This window comes from Cicer arietinum, chromosome 5 (genome assembly GCF_000331145.2).
Source record: "Cicer arietinum cultivar CDC Frontier isolate Library 1 chromosome 5, Cicar.CDCFrontier_v2.0, whole genome shotgun sequence".
Classification (NCBI taxonomy): domain Eukaryota; kingdom Viridiplantae; phylum Streptophyta; class Magnoliopsida; order Fabales; family Fabaceae; genus Cicer; species Cicer arietinum.
Window position 1 is genome coordinate 75,770,414 of NC_021164.2, and position 20,276 is coordinate 75,790,689.

A 20,276-nucleotide genomic window follows, 5' to 3' on the forward strand; every position below is an offset into this window, starting at 1 on the left:
TTTTCTGAAACAGTTTTCTCAATCAATTGTAAATGAAAATAAAGAAGGATAAGAGAAGAATAACACCAAAAATTTACATGTTCGATCTCAATTGATGAGACCTACGTCACGGGAAATCAAACAAGATTAATCCACTATTAATGATTGAACTTTACAAGATTAAAGTCTTCTCAAGATTGATCTCCTAGTATCTATCACTGTTTATGAACTAGCAATATTAGCATTTCTCTCAATCCTTCTTTTTCTCCCTTTAATCTTCTCTTTCTGATTTTCTATGAATCATGAATTGCACATGTCTCTCTTAGTTTTTCAACTCTTGCTATTACAACAACATTGCATTAATACATTTACAGCTATAGTATTTAAAGGCATTTATTTAACTAACTATAACCACCTTGTCATAACTAACTTAGTTAAAGGTAGTTATAACAATTCTTAAACATAACTAACTTTTTATGATTTAGGCACACATTCACAATTCACAATTGTATATACATTTAATCAAATTTATAATTGATGTGTTAATAATATACAGTAATTATAATGTAATGATAGAATATGATAGATAGCTAATATTAGGTTATATATTTTATGTTTTGTCTATAAACATTTAAAAAAAATATCAAATTTGGTTTGGTTAGAAAAATTGAGATGACGAACTGTGTTATGAAAGAAAATTTGTTAGTTTACTAATATTATAAATATTAATAAAAATATCTCAACAAGCATATATATATATATATATATATATAACATATTACAAGCATATATATATATATATATTAACTCTCTGAATTGTTGGACTAAAAGAAATATTAACCCAAACTTTAATTATCATTCATAAAAGTTAGAAAGTAGCACAAGATGTGCCCAACAATAGCAAATTTGTATAATAGAAAAAATGAACCAAAAACATATATCACCCCTTAAAGAAATTAAGAAACATATTAGTCACTTGTTGTCGGAATTTAAAAAAAAAAGTAAAGGTTTATTTTGATCTTTAGAAAATTTTATAAAAAAGTAAAGGTATATTTTAATCTTTAAGAAATTTTAAGAAACTTAATATATTTATTGAAAAATATAAAAGCATTTTTTAGTCCATAAGAGAAATATATGAATTATATTAGTCTCTGAAATTTTTTAAAAGACTCAATTAAGTCCCTTAAAAAATTAAAACACATTTTAGTCCTTAAGAAAAATAAACTGAGACAATTTAGCCTTTCATTCAACATAGAGAAAAATATATTTTTGTGTTATTTAATTTTGAAAAACCACAAGTCTAAGATAGAAACTCTTTTGATTCTATATATAGCGGTCTGTGATTTTGAAGGTGTGACTTTCGCTGACTTTATAGTTTATTTCAAAAACTACATTTTCTTCTTCATTCTCACATTTTTCTTTTTCACCCTTGCGTTTTTAAAGGTGCGTTATTGTTCTTCCTATTTGTGTTTTTCAAGGTGCGATTTCATGTACTATTTATGCGATTTTTGCTTTGTTGTTGCTATTTTATGTGAATTTTTTACTTGGCCTTTACGATTTGTGGATATTTTGTTTAATGAGATTTTCGGTCCTTACTTTGTCATGTTGTGGTTTTTTTTGTTCTTGTTATATGCTATTTTATGTGAATTTAAGTGACAAGTACAAATCAGGTCAACAAATTAGAAGAAATTAGTTGGTATAAGAATACGATCACGTGGTGATATATTGTTTTATATGTTAAGTTTTGGATACTGTTGTGGTTTAATTTAGATATTATTGACGTTGTTATATAAATTATATTATAATTTAGTGAATTTTTTGTTGCAAAGATTAAATTGTTTATTTAATTATTATCAGAGGCTTAATTGTGTATTTTTAATTATTGCCAATGATCTAACTTTCCTTTATTTATAGAAATTACATGCGGGAGAATCAAGTTAATGAATCATCAGACAAGTTAACAAAAAAAAATTTAATTTTTTAACTATAATTTACATAATGATTAATTTGACCTGATGTATTTTACTTAGGAACTAAAAAAATACTTTTATTTTTCTGAAGGACTAAAATGAATTTTTTTTAAAAAAATTAGAGACTAAAATGGACATTTATTGTTATCTAAAAAACATATTTACCTAGCTAAGACGACAAACACCTCTCAATTTAACCCTTCAATGTATTAATAGGTGTTGGTGACCTATTATTTCCACAATTAGCCAAAGTATATATATCATATCTTTTATATTATACTATATATTATTTAAATGAATCTTTTTTTTCTTTTTATATTTATTTTGTCACATACATGATCACTATAAATAACTACAGATTATATTCATATTTCTAATAATTAAACTCTTTTTTAAGCAAGGATGAAAATTAAATTATTCCTTTTTTGTGCAATAATTCTTATCTCTATTAATGCAGAAATTGAGCCAACTAAAAATGAAAAACAGTGTAAAGAAATAAATTGCACACACAATAGCTTTAATATTTTAATATATATAATAACAAAAAGTGTTTGTTGAATTGCAGCTGGTGCTACAAAAGAAGTAGATGTAGGATTGAGACGTGGTGGCGAGCTTATTGGTGGATTGAATTTGGTTGAATACAGAGGAGGTAAAAGCATAAATAACTATCTAGACACATAATTGCTTTGTTATTTTATTATATATATAATAATAAAAAAGTGTATGCATGCATGTTAATTTGCAGCTAGTGCTACAAAAGAATTCAAAGTAATTGATGTAGGCATGAATTTGATTGGAAGTGGAAGAGGTAATGGTACAGAAAATGAAGAAACTAAAAAAGAAAGGACTCCTAGAGTAGTCGGTAGACAAAATAGAGATCTTCAAAAACGTAAAGGAAGGTGGATATTTTGGCCAAAAAAGAAATATAATAGTACCTATATCCCAAACAAGGAAGAAGATGCCGCTAATAAACCATGGAAAAAAGAAAAGACTCGTCCACCAAGTGCTAGACTAAACCCGCCGGAACGTAGAAGATGGTGGATACCTAGAAAATGGTGGTAATTTTAGCGTAAATCTATGTCACTTTATGCTTACTCAATAAATAAAAGGATCAACATCTTTCACTTGTGTCCACCGCTTATATGTATTCTCATATTTAATGAAATAAAATAACAAGTACCACAGTTGCATGTCATCTTACTTATTTTGTTCAAATCACTGCTTTAACTTTACCATTAATTATTTCATGTTATATACTTAAACTCAATTGATGCTATTTTTTAGAAATAACAAATGAAGAAATATTTAAGAACTAAATACTATACTATATAAACCCAATTTTAATTAAAGAATGTTCGAGACGTGGTTTTGGTCGGTTTATATAAAAAAATATATTTGATTTAAAAATAAAATCATATATTTTTTCGTTTTGATTTGGAAGACACATTTTAAAACAAATCTTATTTTATTCAATTTAATTTTAAGTGATTTAATTTAAATCGATTTTTTAATATTTAAATTACTATTGTAAAAAAATATTAATATTAAAATTTTAAACATGGGACAAAATAATAGGTATGATAGAAAATGTAACATATAATATACTAGTAAAGTGTAACATTACACAATAATAATCATCGATTATGTTTGAAATAAATGAAATAAAAAACAAATAGATTAAATTAAACTAATAAATATTATTAGAAAAATTTTAAAACGACATATAATATATCAATGTAATATATCAGATACTCATACTAATAAAAAATAAAAATTTATGTATATGATTTGGGTCAGTAAAAGGAATCTAAATTTATTTATGGTTTGTTTGGATTTATTTATTTAAGTTTATTTATTTATATAAACATTCATGAGACAATTTTAGATAATTTTTTAAAATAATTTATGACATATTTATAAACTATTTTTAACTTATTTTTATAAATATCTAAGATAATTTAAGAAAACAACTTCTAACTTTTATTAAAACAGTTTGATTTTATGCTATCCTTTGTTTTCTACAAGAAAATATTTGTATATTTTACTTGTTGAATATAAGACTAAATAAGTTTTTAGTTCTTATAAAATTTAAGTATTAAGTTTTGAGTCTCTATAAAAGAATTATTAACATTTTAGTTCCTAGAATTTTCAATTTTCACTTTTGGTCATTACTTTTATATCAATTCATGTGTACTTTTCAAAAAAAATCAATTATTTTTTGCATGAATGTTAGGAACATTATACGAATTTCTCACATAAAAATTTATAATTTTTTAACAAAAGATTTATTAAAGACAAAGCTTTAAGCGTCAAAAACTTAAAAATTTATATTTAATTGTTTCATATGTTATCAAGATTTGTTAGGATCAACGTTAACTATATAATTGTATATAAGATGAAATTATCTTTTAATCCAACGACTAATTTAAAAAAATATTTATCTAACACAATATTATTAAATGAATAACGTGGTGAATTGCACGTTGCTCCCTAATTTATTAATTTGAGTATAATACACCCTAGTCCAACCTTAAGTATTGCAATTCTCCCTTTGACGGAAAATGAAATTAAATGGTTACAATTAGACATAAAAAAAGATAAATATATCCTAAGCTTAAGAGGACACCAAGTGAAGGAAAATATAAATTTATTATTTGATAAACAAAAACTCTGCAAACCATTATGTAAAATGCATGCAATATTATTTGAAGCTTCACATGCCTTTCGATAGAGAGAGTGGGTGAAATGAAATATCAAAATAACATTGCCACGTTCCTTCTCTCGCACCAGCCTGATATATTTTTGTTGTTCAACATTAATGTTATTATTTTTGTTGTATACTTGTATTGTTTTAAAGATAATGGCTATGATTAATGCAGCCATATAAACCATAGGAACATGAACATGAACATGAGCAGATTAATGCAACCACATATTTCCATATGAGTAGACCTTCCAATATCCAATCTCAACTATATATCATATCTCCACCACACTTCCATCATTCTTGATGATAATTCTTACCATGTCTCAACAATAATTAATGCTCCAAAATGATCATTCCCCGGTATATATGTTCACTTGTACTATTCATTAGTAGGTTTATAGTACGTACGTAAGTAGTTCAATGAATGATGAAGCATAAAATAGGTGGAAGTGGAAGGTCTGCTTCTTGTTTGGAGGAAGTCATTATGGGGTGCACTTCGTGGTCTTCTAATATCAAAGAGCTACTGTTTATTTACTCTCTCCAAATATATCATAAAGAAAATACATCAGTGTAGGGCCTACAAAGTTTTCATTTATAGGAAAATCCATATAAACCATTTTATAACCAAACAGATCTTTCTCCTTAACTTCTTCAGTTTGTATATTCAATCGTCATTCGTACCAGCAAGAAAAGAACTCGAATTCATTTAAACTCAGGTCAGGTTCAGAAATTAAAGGGTCAAAAGATCTGCCGCCTTTTACTACAAGCTGTTATCCACAATAGACATACCATAAAAAAATTAGTGCAACCCTTTTATTTTTGTAACTGATAAATGATATAGAATCTTACATATCATGTAATGTTATTACTTTTAATCACTTTTAATTTCTTAAATTATTACCGATTAATACATGTTAGTATAAGTGTTGTGTCTGTTATTTGCGTATGTGTTAGTGGTTTCTTATATATTTCTTCTTATTAACAACTTATTACCTAATCTCTTTCCTCAAAAGAATTGATAACGTGAAAGGTGCAATTAGGTTCCCCCTCCAACCATTTGATTGAGTTAGCATTACCATAGCGTGGCATTATTTCAATGCTTGCATATTATTTCTTGTTATACTTTATTACTCTAACCCTTGATAAATACTAATTTTATTTTTTATTTGATGAATTTGATGTTGTTGAAGATGAAAATATGAGTTTATTTGAATATTTGAGTTATGCATTATATTGAAGATGATAATTAATTTTATAAGTTTTGTTTAAAAATTTTGATGAATTTTTATAAATAAAATAATAATAATAATAATAATAATAATAATAATATTGTTGATATTTTAAAACATAAAATATCAATTGTCACTTAAAATTAAAATAAATGACCAAATTAAAAGAAAAAAATGTAAAGGACTAAAACGTTAACTGAAATTAAGTTAAGGGACCACGAATGCTATTTAGCCTAACATTTTTAAAACAAAAAAATGAAATTTTGACAATTTTGTGTATGTTTTAAGAGATAAAGGACTAGAATGAAAAATAAATGATAAATGACTTAATTATAAATAAAATAAATGACCTTCAATTTAATTGTGTAAAATAACCTTAAAATGTATACATAATCAAATAAATAAAGCAGAAAATGATAAATACAATTAATGTAAATTAGTTTTACATTTACCTCCAATAAAAATAGAGTATTTGATAGTTATTTTTATAAAAGTTACAATAACTACTTACCTGATAATATGAAATATTTTCATTCGATGATAGTATATAACTATTATATATCGCCCGTGTATATTCATTAAATCCATAAATAAATAAATAAACAGAATGATAAAGAATAAACATATTCTTTTAAGAGGAATATTTAAATGGGTTTATTGTTTTTTTTAATAAACCAATATATTTAATTTTTAGAGGAATATTCCAATGTCCTATAAAAATAAAAATGGAATATTCCAATGTGAGGAAAACTCGATACACGCCAAAAACCGAATTTCACCAACAAATGCATAGAGATTCGTCTCTTTTTTAGATGTTCTTTTTTCAAATGAAAATAATACAATCAGGCGACTTTTAAAAGGTACATTTAAAGATTAATATTATCAAATTAAATTATTAATATTTGATTATTATTTATTAATATATTTGATTATATTTTAGATTTAATTTTATTAAATTTTTAAGTTTTTTTACTTTGTTTTGAAATAACATTTTTTTTTTGTTGTGATTTTAATTAAAATTTTAATTTTAGAAAATAATTTCTTTAATTAATGGAATCAAAATTTAATAAATAAATATATCAAGACTCTTCATTACTATAATAATACGATAAATTAAAGAAAATTATTAGTTATAATATTTTTAGTACCCATACACACTTTTTTGTGTGTAATACCGTATAACTTGTTATACAATTAAATTGATTATAGGTAGGAAATCTATTTTTAGATTAATAAAAAATTAAAAAAAAAATTATAACAATACATATAAATACTTCAAAAGTGATGTTTTACAAGTATGGTCAAAGATAAAAAAAAATAATGCAAGATTCAAGTAGGCTCTTTTATAGATGTTAACACATGTTTATGCCTTTTATGTTTAATAAATCGAAAGTATTACTTCATTCCACCATTTGGTGGATTGACATACCAATTATTCTTATTTTAATTAACATTTCACAAAAATAATAAAAACAATAAAAAAGATCAAATGCTAAAAAAAAAAAAATCACCATCAAGATGAAAAAAATCTAAAAATATATTTATCAACATCAAACAATCTCAAAAACCAAAATCTAATATTAAAATAAAATAAGACTCAAAATAAATTTTAAATAATCTCAAAGCCCAAATCAAAGCCGCCAATAATATAAAAACCATTTATTGTTCTTATGTACTATATAGCTACATTAATATTTATGTCTTTCTTTGCAAAACTCTTCAATAGATTCAATGTTTTGTGCAATATCGATTAGAAAGAAAAAAGAATCATTACCATCATAGAAAAAGAATGAGATAAATTACATGAAATCAAATAATGAATCGATTGCTACAGTACAGGCGCGATACTTTTGTTTGCATTGATGATCAAAGCGTTTGATTGATTTTAAATAATTAGTTTAAAAATTTTAGAGATTTTTTTAGAGGTTTGTTTAAAAATAATGTTTTGATTTTTATTTATTTATTATTAAAAAATAATTTTTTTAAATAATTTTTAATCTATTTGTATACAATTTTATAAAAGTAATTTTTTAAATTACAAAATTACTATAAAAGACGTAATTTTTTAATTATTATTTATTAAACACATTTTAAAATTAATTAATGTACCTTAAGTATTCATAAATAAATAATAAATAAACATACAAAAAATAATTGTATTAACCTATGAATAATGTAAAAATAAAAGGTATAGAAAAAACAAAAATAAAATGTGGAATTGAAAAGAAGACTAAAACTTACTTGATGGTAATCTATATCAAAGTCTCAGTGAGAAAAACAGTGACAAGTGAGTGTCTGAAGTGATGCAGTATAGAGAAAATTCTATAGTAAAGATTGATGGAAGACAATTTTGGATTTTCTAGAAAGAATAAGAGTAATTACATTATTTTCTCTCGTTAATGAGTTACGTGATGTGTTGTTAAACTTTGTGTCATCTTTCTCTCGCAATTAGCGAATGTGAGAAACTACTATTTTTAATTTTTTTCATTTTTAGTCAAAAAAATAATTTTTGTAAACAAAATGATTTTTTTAAAAATATAAAACAAACATCATTCTCATGAAACAATAATAGATTTTAAATAAAATAATAATTTTTTATTTTAAAAAATAGATTTTTTCATGAAACAAATGCACCTAAAGAGATAAAAATGCTATATAATTTTTATTTTGTTTGAATAGTTAACCTCCATGCTAAAATTCTTTCATATAATTTTTTTTATTTAGTTCAAAAACATTTAATTTTTTCTACTCTACTTTTTAAAATAATTTAAAAATTGTTGTTTTTCAATTTTTCTCTAGTAATATTTAAATACACTTTTTGACGTTTGTACCTTTTCACTTAAATACGTCTTTTCTTTTTTTTGCACAAAAAGGAAAAATAAATGAAAAATTACAAAAGAATAATTTAATAGAAATGAGACATGGGAAAAGTTAATGTTAACGATGTTTCTCGTTTAAATTCAAAGTGATAATTGATTAAATTTTTAATTTATATTGTTGACATAAAATTTTATTAACTAGCTTTAGAATCCATACAACACAGGAAGAAATTTGTCAAAACTAAGAATATGTATTAATTGTGATTTATAATTATTTATTATGTTTAGTTATGGTATTATATCATACTTGCATCAATGTTCAAATGTTGTATATCAATTATCTCGTTATTGATTATACATGCGTTTAAATATAGATGGAATTTAAAGTTTGTATTTTTTTAATTAGTATGTAAATATTTAGGTGTGATAAGGATTTTGGATTAGAAGATTTTTAAACTGAAAAAAATTGGACGGGAGTAAAATTCATACTTCAATTATAAATATAAACAATAGTAATATTAAATAAAACTTGGATACAATTGTTTTAAATATGGACATAATTTTTAAATATGAATATTTTATATAAAAAAATATTCATCAGTATAATGTAGATAATATCATAAAAGTACAGATATAATTTCACAAATATTAAAAAATATTTATTCCATTTTTTTTCATTAAATACGAGGGATTTAGAGTTAATTTTTTGTTTGAAATTACTCTTTTAAATCATTTTTTCTTCTCTTTATAAAAATAAGTATGTTTATACATTTTAGTTTTTTGTTTTTCTTATTTTGTCAAAAATTATTTTATTCATCATTCTTATAAGATGTTGTTTTGATTTGTTTGTTGGTTTAAATTGACAAATTTATTTTGATCTAATGCATATTTAATAAATAACTTTGACTCGTCTACGTTACAACTCGAGATACATTAATATATCAAACACTTCAATTTTATTATATTTATAGATTTTTTCATTTTGAGTATTATGTCATTTGATGTTATTAATTTAGATATTGTGAAATAGTTTATATACATATTTTTATTTTATTTTAACAACTTTGTATTGAATTTGATTAATATTAAATATTATCTTTTGTAAATAAAATAATATTGTATATATGAAATGCTACTTCCTTGTTAGAGACATTTTATTAAAAAAATGTGTTTTAAAATTAAAGTGGTTTTCAATTTTAAATATAATTTTAATTATTTTTTTTATAATACTTTTAATTAATTTTCATGTACACAATTTCTTACAACATTATTATATTTGACATTAATATAAACACATCAATAATTAAGTAGTTTAATAAAATAAATTTTTTATTATTGCTTTTTTTTAATAATAGTGGAAAATTTTGAATTAGACATAAAATTATATGTTGGTAATACTTGTACTTGGTAGAAATTATAATAATGGGAACAATTATGAGGTTGGTGTGATAATCAATTATTATTTATGAGTCATGTATAATGGATTGTTTTATCAGGTTTTTACAGTTGAATGACAGCTTCTAAAGTTACTAACATTGATTCCCTTTTATTTATTGTTAAAGATAAAAATGTACTAAAAATTTTAGTTTCATTGTTAGACGGAATCCCAGTGAGTTTGGCGTCCGACAGAACAACAACACCGCTTCTGTTCTGTTTTGGTTCGCCGCACGAAATTTGAAAGGAATTTCCTTTGACTTCGAAGCTCCAACGTCAGAGCAATTATTACCAGGTACTACTTCACTAACGTTCATTTTTTTCTTCCACTTTCTATTTCTATTTTCAACATCCAAATTTTTTCATTTCTTTGAATTTCATTGATTTAGTTTACTTTCTTTTGATTGCCAATTTTTCACTTGAGAAGTGAAACAGCTGATAAATTTGTACCATTTTCTTTATCTGATATAAATAATTTGACTATTTATTAGTTCTAACTGGATCTGGTTTATTGTGCTACAATAATTATGCAGAGTTCATATTTAATGGTTGTTTGGTAATTCTACCAAAAATGGGTCAAGAAGTTTTATCCATATTTCATCTAGAAAGAAAGAGATTATTATCCCTTATTGGCATTACCTTTGCAGTTATTTTAGCATTTCAATATTTTGAGCTTCCTTATAGTAACATTCTAGTACCTTCTCTATTCTCTACTAAAAAAATACCAAATACAAATAGTACTAGTATAATTCAAGCTACAGATTCACTATCTTCTCCTCAAATATATAACAATATCACCATTTTGAATAATACAAATTCAGAATACTACCTTAATGAAAATGATACTATTTCAAGTTCTGGTTTCATCTCAAAACCAGCTAGGGTATTAAACAACTCTTTAGGGTCTCACAAATCCGATCAACCGAGAAGTTCTGATAATAGTGCTATAGGGATGAATTTGACAAGAGAAGTCAACACTAGACTTATTGATTCCCTTTCCCATGCAATTGCACCTACAAGTCCTTCAACAAAACTGTTATCAAATGATTTGGAAAATACCGATTCCATGAACGACGAGAGGTTCAAGCCATTACAAGATGATGTCAATGTAATGGACAAGCAATCTTCTACCACAAGTGTGCTTAAGAAGACTAATGATTCTCTTATAACAGTTCCACAGACAACAACAATATCAGAAATGGAGAAGTTGTTGCTTCAATACCATGCGTCATATCGATCTATGGTATACGAGTAAATGTAATTTTATTTATTTTACGAATGTTGCGTATTCTTGTGTTCTGTTCTAATGTTGCTAACTTGTGTTTAGAGGCCAAGGTGGTCTTCAGCTGTTGATCAAGAACTACTTCAAGCAAGATCAGAAATTGAAAATGCACCAGTTGTAAATGAGGTTGAAAACCTTCATGCTCCTCTTTTTCGCAATGTTTCCAAGTTTAAGAGGTATCATTTAATTATTTTGGTATTTTTTTTTAAAAGTTGTTCAGAATCACAAGTATCTCCTGGAAACTAACTCTATTCCATCAATTCACAAATTCAATGACATTGTTCTGATGATATGTGAACTAAACTTTGTTTAGACATTTAGAGATTTTTCTATTTATGGTTCTGAGGATATAAAAGTTCTTTTTTTTTCCTAGTGTTTCTGAACTAAATATGAAGTACTAATGATATATGAAGCAATGTGCTTGTTGGTACTGCTAAATTTGCATTTAACGTTGTTATTATCATGTAACTGTGTAATTATCAGGAGCTATGAATTGATGGAAAAGACTCTAAAAGTGTATGTATACAGAGAAGGGACTAAGCCTATAATGCATTCACCTTATCTTTTGGGAATTTATGCTTCTGAGGGATGGTTCATGAAACTGATGGAAGCTAATAAAGCCTTTGTTACTAAAGATCCAAAGAAGGCACACCTATTTTACTTACCTTTCAGTTCTCGAAGGCTAGAGGAAACTTTGTATGATCGGAATTCGCATAGTCATAAGAACCTAATCTGGCATCTGAATAACTATGTTGACATGATTTCCACAAAACATAATTTCTGGAACAGAACAGGAGGTGCTGATCATTTTCTTGTTGCTTGTCATGATTGGGTATGTTTCCCACTTCAATGGATGATTGGTTTTTGTGTCAATTCTTTCACATCCAATGCTTAATCATTGTTGTGGTATGCAAACAAAAACATGCATTGTTAATTTTTGAGTGAATCGCAAATTTATTCTATGAAATTATAGTGGTTAGTCAATTTAGTCTTTGAAATTAACAAAATGTGAAAATGGTCATTGAAATTGAAAATCCTCAATCATGTAAGTCGCAATTTCAAGGACTATATTGGTCAGCCCAAAAGGACAAATTTTATCGCAAACTTTCAATTTTAGAGATCATTTTGAAATTTCATTAATTTCAGAGACCAAATTAAACTACACCTACAATTTATGGGACTAAATTGATGATTTATTCGGTAGCCTTTGTATAATATACCTGCTAAGACTCATAGGATGAGAGGGGTGCGCATAAGTATATTTATGAGGTAAAAGCTAATTAGGAATCATTTTGATTAATAAAAGATAGTCAATTACTAAATTGTGTGCATAAATGTCTTTTTCATAGATCTCAATTGTACAAGTAAAACTAACTCCTAACTAACTCTTAACTAATTCCTTACTAACAGAATTGACTGCACAATGCAGGCACCTTCAGAAACAAAGCAACGGATGGCAAAGTGCTTAAGATCCCTATGCAATGCTGATGTCAAAGAAGGTTTTGTGTTAGGGAAGGACGTGTCTCTTCCTGAAACTTACGTCCGTAACGCTAAGAATCCCACGAGAGACCTCGGTGGTAACCAAGTTTCAAAAAGGGAAACTCTCGCTTTCTATGCTGGAGGCATGCACGGTTATGTTCGTCCAATTCTCTTGCAGCACTGGGAAAACAAAGATCCTGACATGAAAATCTTCGGGATGATGCCAAAGTCTAAGGGAAATAGGAACTACATTCAATACATGAAGAGAAGCAAGTACTGTGTTTGTCCAAAGGGATATGAAGTTAATAGTCCAAGAGTTGTGGAAGCTATTGTATATGAATGTGTTCCTGTTATTATATCTGATGATTTTGTGCCTCCTTTTTTTGAGGTTTTGAATTGGGAATCATTTGCTGTTTTTGTTTTGGAGAAGGATATTCCAAATTTGAAGAGTATACTTGTTTCCATTCCTGAAAAGAGGTACCTTCAAATGCAAATGAGGGTGAAAAAAGTGCAGCAGCATTTTCTTTGGCATAGGAGTCCTGTTAAATATGATATATTTCACATGATACTTCATTCTATTTGGTACAATAGAGTCTTCACTGCAAGAACTAGATAAAACACATTTCAGCTACACTAAACAGGATTTTCTTTTTCTTCCCTCTTGTAACAATAAAATAAAAAAGGATTTTGTTTTTATTTTTGTGTAAAAAATATGTAATTTTGTCTTGAAAATGTTAGCAAATTTTAGTGCCTAGATATTGATTTGTAATGTCAATTTATCGTTTATGTGTACATTCTGAATTTTTGGTGTAAATAAATTTATGAATGTTATTATTCGCTTTGTTGATTGGCAACTTAATTGATATTTTTACGAGTCTTGTGATTCAAATGGTGCAGGTATTCCTAAAAAATAACAAATGGTGTGGGTGTAGTGTTTAATAATGCCATAATATATTGTTAAGTTCTAGTCATACTTGTGAATGATTCACAATTTAAATTCTTTTAATTTGTATCAAAATTAATCTCTAAATAATTAAAGAAGCATCTATAAACTTTTTATAGTTTAATTTAAAGTTTAATTGTCATACATTCAATAAATTTTTTTATACATTTGACTTATCGTAATTATTCATCACAATCATTCAGAGATATAATTTTATATTTATATTGTCTGTTTATATAAATTAAATTATTTAATTTTAAAAAAATTGCACCAATAATTAATTATAAGATCATTGAAAATTTTAACTTTCACTGTAATTATGTTTAGGATTTAATTCATATATCTTTGTATTCCTATTCATACCATGTTTTATGTGTATTAAAAAAAAGTGGTTGATACAATTAATGTGTATATTTTGTGTGCATTTTTTTTCTCGATAAAGTGTGTACTTATTATTAAATTGTTCATTGTCTATACATGTATTTAAGATTAATTTTTCACATTTCAAAATAAATTAATAGTATAGTAAAAAAAATTAAAACAAATAATAATAATAATAATAATAATAATAATAATAATAATAATAATAATAATAATAAACGCATTTAGTAATCTACATAGCATTTTTATTTATGGATAAATAAAAATTTCGATAAGTATTGATATTTAGAGGCGAAAAAGTGTATTATTAAATTTAATAATATTTAATTTTTACAATAACTGCATTAAAATAATATATATATAAAATATTATATTTTTTACGCTCACCTATTCATACGGGCACATTGAAATTTATCAATAATTTAAAACATGTAATTAATCTCAATATTTTATAGAAGAGATTAATTAAATATCAAATGAACATAAGATGGATCCAGAATCATGAGATTATAGAAGTTTTGACTTGTTCGCACACTGGTTGCATGTAACTCTCCTGAATTTACTCCGATCTTGCATTCCCATGTTACGTCTTTTCTTTTTCTCTTTTTCTTTTACATTCAAGACAGACATAGACAGAACAGAGAGAGAGAGAGAGTAACACACAAATATAAATCATATTCCCACTGTCGGTCCATTCTCATGTGTCTGATCTCTCTTCTTACATCAACATAACATTCACCTCCTTTACTTTACTTATCCATCCAAAACCCTCACCAAATTTATCCACTTTTTCTCTCTCATTCTTCAATTTCTTCTTTTCACATCTCCACAGGTAAGGATTTAACCAATTAAATACTACATCTGCCAATTTCTCAACAAAGGTATAATTTACAAGTGTTTGATGATGTCTGATCGTTGAAATTTCCATTGAGATTTAGATTCTGCAATTGTAACATGGATCTAGGATTTAGATATCTGAGTAAGGCTGAAACAAGGAGATTAATTTCTTTTTTAGGAATATCAATAGCTTTAATTTTAGTGCTTCAATATTCTGAACTTCCAAATAGTAAATTCTTATCTTCTCTTACTGCCAAAATCACTAGTTTCACAATGGATACATCTTTGGCTAACCCTAATGTGGAAAGTAATAATAACATGAACGTAAATGCTTCAAATTCAAGTTCCACTAATTCATTAGCAATGAGTCCTCAAGTTACAAGTTCAGTTGTTTACAATGGCAAAGTTACAAGTTCAGAAGATAATGAAGGAGATGATTCTGTTACTACGGCTTCCGTGCTTGCACCACAACCAAGTCCTGTGATATCTGTCTACAAGGATGAAAAATCAAGTTTTTTGCAAGGAAGTACTCCGAAAATCGGTGATAATAAGCCTGTGATTTCAATGAATTCCAAAAGGAAGCCATCTAAAGTAGTTTCATTATCCGAGATGAACTTACAGTTGCAGCATAGTCATGCTTCTTCTAAGGTAGCAGCACTATGTATTGAATTATCACAATGTGTAGATGGAATTTTGTTATACATTTCTAATTTGTCTTCTTTTTTTTTTTTTTTTTTTTTTTTTTTTTTTTTTTTTTTTTTTTTTTTTTTTTTTTTTTTTTTTTTTTTTTTTTTTTTGTAGAAACCGGCAGCAAGTTCTTCAGCTGTTCATATGGAAATATTGCAGGCAAAATCAGAGATTGAAAATGCTCCCATCGTTATGAATGATTCAAGACTTTACTCTCCTTTATACAGGAATGTTTCCATGTTCAGAAGGTATCATAAACAATTATCATATTTCTATTTATAGAATCTTTTCTTGAGCCAAATCACTGCATTAAGGTTAAACCATAAATTAATTGATCAAGATTCTGATTGAATTCTATCAGCTACTCGACCCCTTGTTTCTCATGAGTAAACTGAAACTTATAGTTTGATTAGATATCAAATGAAGTTTTTCTTATTTAGATATAACAAACTAGCATTTAAAATAAGTAACCTGCATGCACTTGGATATAATTATAAATGCATGATTCTGGTTTACATGATGTACTAATGCCAATTGCTCTGTTCCCTGAAAAAAGAGTCACTATCAATTTTGTTTTATTAAGAGAAAAATTAAATAAATTCTAAAATTATGATCTTCAACTAAACATTCAAAGTTGAAAGTCGATTACGGGTACAGAAAGTATTAACGCTATACACCATCTGTTAAAACGGTTACTCAATAATTAAATATATACAAATTATTTATTTATTTTACTGAAAAATAATAATAAATAAATAAATTATTTATTTATCGAAATTTACATATCAATTTTGTAAGATTATTTTATCTCTTGTTTTAATTTTGTCTACGATTTTTCGTTTATATTAATTTGTGTAAGAATGACACAACAAGATAATCAATAGCAACTTTTATTATTTTAGTAAATTATTTAACATTTGGAGACAAAATTAGGTGGAAATAGCATATAAAATGAGACTTAGATAGGAAGATTCTGTGTGCAGGAGTTATGAGCTAATGGAAAAGATGCTGAAAGTTTTCATCTACCCAGACGGAGACAAGCCAATCTTTCATGAGCCCTTACTGGACGGAATATATGCATCCGAAGGATGGTTTATTAAATTAATTGAAGGAAACAAACAGTTTACCACTGGAGATCCTAATAAGGCTCACTTGTTTTACATACCGTTCAGTTCAAGATTGTTGCAGTTAACTCTCTATGTACGCAATTCACACAGACGGTCCAATTTGATTGACTATATGAAAAATTATGTTGACATCATTTCTGGAAAGTACCCTTTCTGGAATACAACTAATGGATCAGATCACTTTCTTGTTGCCTGTCATGATTGGGTATGATTCATGCTTTTTCTTCTGCTTTCCACAAACAAGATTATATGAAAATTTATTTATTTACAGAGACTAAAAGGTAAAAGTTTTGCATTAATTTGGACTATAGTATATATCTCCCACAAGGCATGCCTAACCATTATGATTGAACCATTTAATTTCTGTTGAAGCAGTTTCACCAGTAATTGAGTGGAAGAATAATTAACAAGCACCATTTGTCAGGCTCCTGCAGAAACAAGAGGGCGCATGCTGAATTGCATCAGAGCCCTTTGTAATGCTGACATTGAAGTAGGATTCAAGATAGGAAAGGATGTTTCTCTTCCAGAAACATATATAAGGTCAGCTGAGAATCCTGTCAAAAATCTAGGGGGTAACCCTCCTTCTCAGAGGCCTATACTGGCATTTTTCGCAGGTGGTTTGCACGGTTATGTTCGACCTGTCCTATTGAAGTACTGGGAGAACAAAGAACCCGACATGAAAATATCGGGTCCTTTGCCTCACGTCAAGGGAAATACAAACTACATTGAGCTCATGAAGAGCAGCAAATTCTGCATCTGTGCAAGAGGTCATGAAGTTAATAGCCCGCGTGTGGTCGAGGCTATATTCCACGAGTGCATTCCTGTGATCATATCAGACAATTTTATTCCTCCTTTATTTGAGGTTTTGAATTGGGAATCTTTTGCTGTTTTTATCAAGGAGAAACATATTGCTTATTTGAGGGATGTACTACTTTCCATCTCGGAAGAAAGGTACTTGGAGATGCATAAGAGGGTCAAAATGGTGCAAGAGCATTTTATTTGGCATCATGAGCCTGTTAAGTATGATTTGTTTCACATGCTTCTTCATTCAATTTGGTACAATAGAATTTTCTATGTAAGCTAGATGTAATCGTGTATCCATTTTATTGAAACCAATCATGATAGAGTTTGTAAATTGTGAAATCATTTACAGAAGTGCTTATCATGTGACAGCAGAAACACAAAATCAATTGTTTGAATGCTTCTAGTGTTGTTTGATACACCGCTTATTGTTCGGTTTGGCTTTTATGACGAGTCTTTAAAGTGTAAGGCATCTTATTTTATCGAGGAGAGGGTATATTTGTAAACTACATTTAACTCTAATTCTCTCTTATTCTTTTATTTCTAATTTGTCTCTTTATCCTCTCAACTTTGTTGTAAATATGCATTAGTGCAGTTTATCTTTATTGTTGTGTTAAAATAAATAAATAAATACACAAGTGTTGTAATTTTCGTTAAATCGTGATCATTAAGTTTCTATGCACGAGAGAATCATCAGGACAATACTATAGTAGTCATTAATTATGATCAAATAATATTAAATAATAATTAAAAGTAATTACCATGAGAAAACAATAAGTAATAAATGTACTATATACTTGGATAGCAGTAAGAGTACGTAGTTACAAGTTACACGTGTTTCCGAATACCGTTAATCGGAAATGAGTGAAAAGTGAAAACAATAATGTATAAGGATTGAAGAAGTGCGTATCTGTATTATCTTCTTCTTTTTCTCCATCTTTCGCATCTACGAAGATCCAAAACCAGTAGAATAAGCATTCAACTCTTTCTTTTTCGGCTATTTCTCCCCTGATCTCTCACCTCACACGATTAATTTTACTTTCACATCGCTAAATCTTTTTTTCTTTCAGTATCTTATTCTTAATAAATAGAAGAAATTCACTCATCATCATGATGATGATGAAATTAATAAGTTAAATTTTGCCGAAATCAATCGAATTGTCGTGTTATTATATATGGCTACAACAGAGACCAAAAGCGCTACGGTTAAGATCAAGCCAAATCCCCAAAATGCCCCTTCCAAATCGAAGTTTGATAATTCTTCATCTCTCAATAAGAAGCTGGGTAGCTCAACCAGAAACCCACCTGATTCTAAGATGAAATCTGCTACCATACTCACTAAATCTGAGGTATCGTTCTCAATTCATCAATTTAAATCAATTCTTAATTATACTCAGGGGTTTCAATTGAATTTGTTCGTTTTACATTATTGATTGTTAATTTTACGTTTTTCATAATTCTTAGATTTTTTTCCAATGTATAATGGCGATTTATTAGGGTTTAGGACAATTTGAAATTGATTTGATGATTAATTGTCTTGCAAAACTATTGACATGTTTTTTCTTTTTTTATTAAAATAACCATTAAATAATATCTAGTATAAAATGTGTTAATTAATGTTTGTTGAGAAGGTATTGTAATGTATGTTTTGCATAAACTTGATAGATTAAATCAAAACCAACAACAATCTCGTCGTCATCATCCAAAACAATATCAAAGACAACAACTACCAAAAAGAAAACAACAACAACAACAACAACCAAAGTGAGAGAGAGGAAAGTTTACAGTTTGCCTGGTCAGAAACATGATCCTCCTGAACAGGTTCTGAATTTCTCTCATTTTATTATTGGAATTTACAAATCATTTTCTATATTGGGAAATCAAATCTTGCTCATCAAATATGTTTTATGCATAACTTGTATTGACAGAAAGAACCCCTGAGGATTTTCTATGAGTCATTATCAAAACAGATACCAACAAGTGAAATGGCGGAATTTTGGTGAGTTTACTTTCGATGTCTTCCCCTTCTATGAAATCAACATGGAAATATACTGTTAAGTCGTGTTAAAGTCATATTCATTTCATGTTTTATCATCCATGTTGCTTGGATACTCTTGGATAATTTGGTAGAATACCTCAAATATAAATAACAGTTATTTTCATAACCGATATATTCATTAGGATATAATTTTCTTGGTAAAACAAGATGTTTGCTATGTTACTATCAAGGTATTTGTGCCTATGCCAACTTTCTTCCAGGATTGCTAGCTCTAGGCTAGGATGACTAATATAAATGTTATGTTTTAGTTAATAAAATTAATGTTTCGTGTCACTGACTTTCATTATGATAAATGATGTGGTCTTCATTTGTATCACAAGCTTATTCCTTGTCCATTCATGTCTAACATTGGCAACTTCTGCACAATAATAAAGGATGCTGGTCAGCTTATGCATTTGCAAGTATTTGGTTCCACTTCATGTTATGAAGATGAACATTTGTAGTAGAAAAATAGAATAACTACAAGTAACCCTTTACCTGACAAATTTGTGCCGATACATTTAAAGATATGCATATATATTGCCTTAAGAATTCCTGCAGAG

General features: G+C 27.1%; 5 protein-coding genes across 5 annotated transcripts in view; 4 read left to right on the forward strand and 1 right to left on the reverse strand.

Moving 5' to 3' along the window:
• Positions 1–2,319: 2,319 nt before the first annotated feature.
• On the forward strand, positions 2,320–3,144 carry LOC105852196 (uncharacterized). Its single transcript, XM_012716161.3, has 3 exons — positions 2,320–2,436; positions 2,515–2,598; positions 2,695–3,144. The coding sequence occupies exons 1-3, from the start codon at positions 2,352–2,354 to the stop codon at positions 3,009–3,011; spliced, it is 486 nt and encodes a 161-aa protein (XP_012571615.1). The 5' UTR covers positions 2,320–2,351; the 3' UTR covers positions 3,012–3,144.
• Positions 3,145–10,126: 6,982 nt separating this feature from the next.
• LOC101499277 (uncharacterized) lies at positions 10,127–13,133 on the forward strand. Its single transcript, XM_073368864.1, has 7 exons — positions 10,127–10,143; positions 10,291–10,433; positions 10,672–11,381; positions 11,466–11,596; positions 11,904–12,252; positions 12,850–13,042; positions 13,129–13,133. Exons 1-7 carry the CDS (start codon positions 10,127–10,129, stop codon positions 13,131–13,133), a joined length of 1,548 nt encoding a protein of 515 aa, XP_073224965.1.
• LOC140920586 (uncharacterized) lies at positions 12,834–13,549 on the reverse strand. The gene is given in 2 exon segments (XM_073369292.1): positions 12,834–13,355; positions 13,357–13,549. Coding segments are annotated over 2 exon segments (321 nt in total). The 5' UTR covers positions 13,474–13,549; the 3' UTR covers positions 12,834–13,151.
• Positions 13,550–14,739: 1,190 nt separating this feature from the next.
• Positions 14,740–18,222, forward strand: LOC101498954 (probable glycosyltransferase At3g07620). The gene is made up of 4 exons (XM_004501103.4): positions 14,740–15,708; positions 15,862–15,995; positions 16,731–17,079; positions 17,299–18,222. Exons 1-4 carry the CDS (start codon positions 15,178–15,180, stop codon positions 17,956–17,958), a joined length of 1,674 nt encoding a protein of 557 aa, XP_004501160.1. The 5' UTR covers positions 14,740–15,177; the 3' UTR covers positions 17,959–18,222.
• Positions 18,223–18,523: 301 nt separating this feature from the next.
• Positions 18,524–20,276, forward strand: part of LOC101498625 (uncharacterized) — a 3,510-nt gene continuing 1,757 nt past the window's right edge. Inside the window, exons 1-3 of the mRNA XM_004501102.4 lie at positions 18,524–19,024; positions 19,341–19,496; positions 19,604–19,674. Coding sequence (XP_004501159.1) covers positions 18,851–19,024; positions 19,341–19,496; positions 19,604–19,674 — 401 coding nt within the window. The 5' untranslated portion in view covers positions 18,524–18,850. The remainder of the gene's footprint in view (positions 19,025–19,340; positions 19,497–19,603; positions 19,675–20,276) is intronic.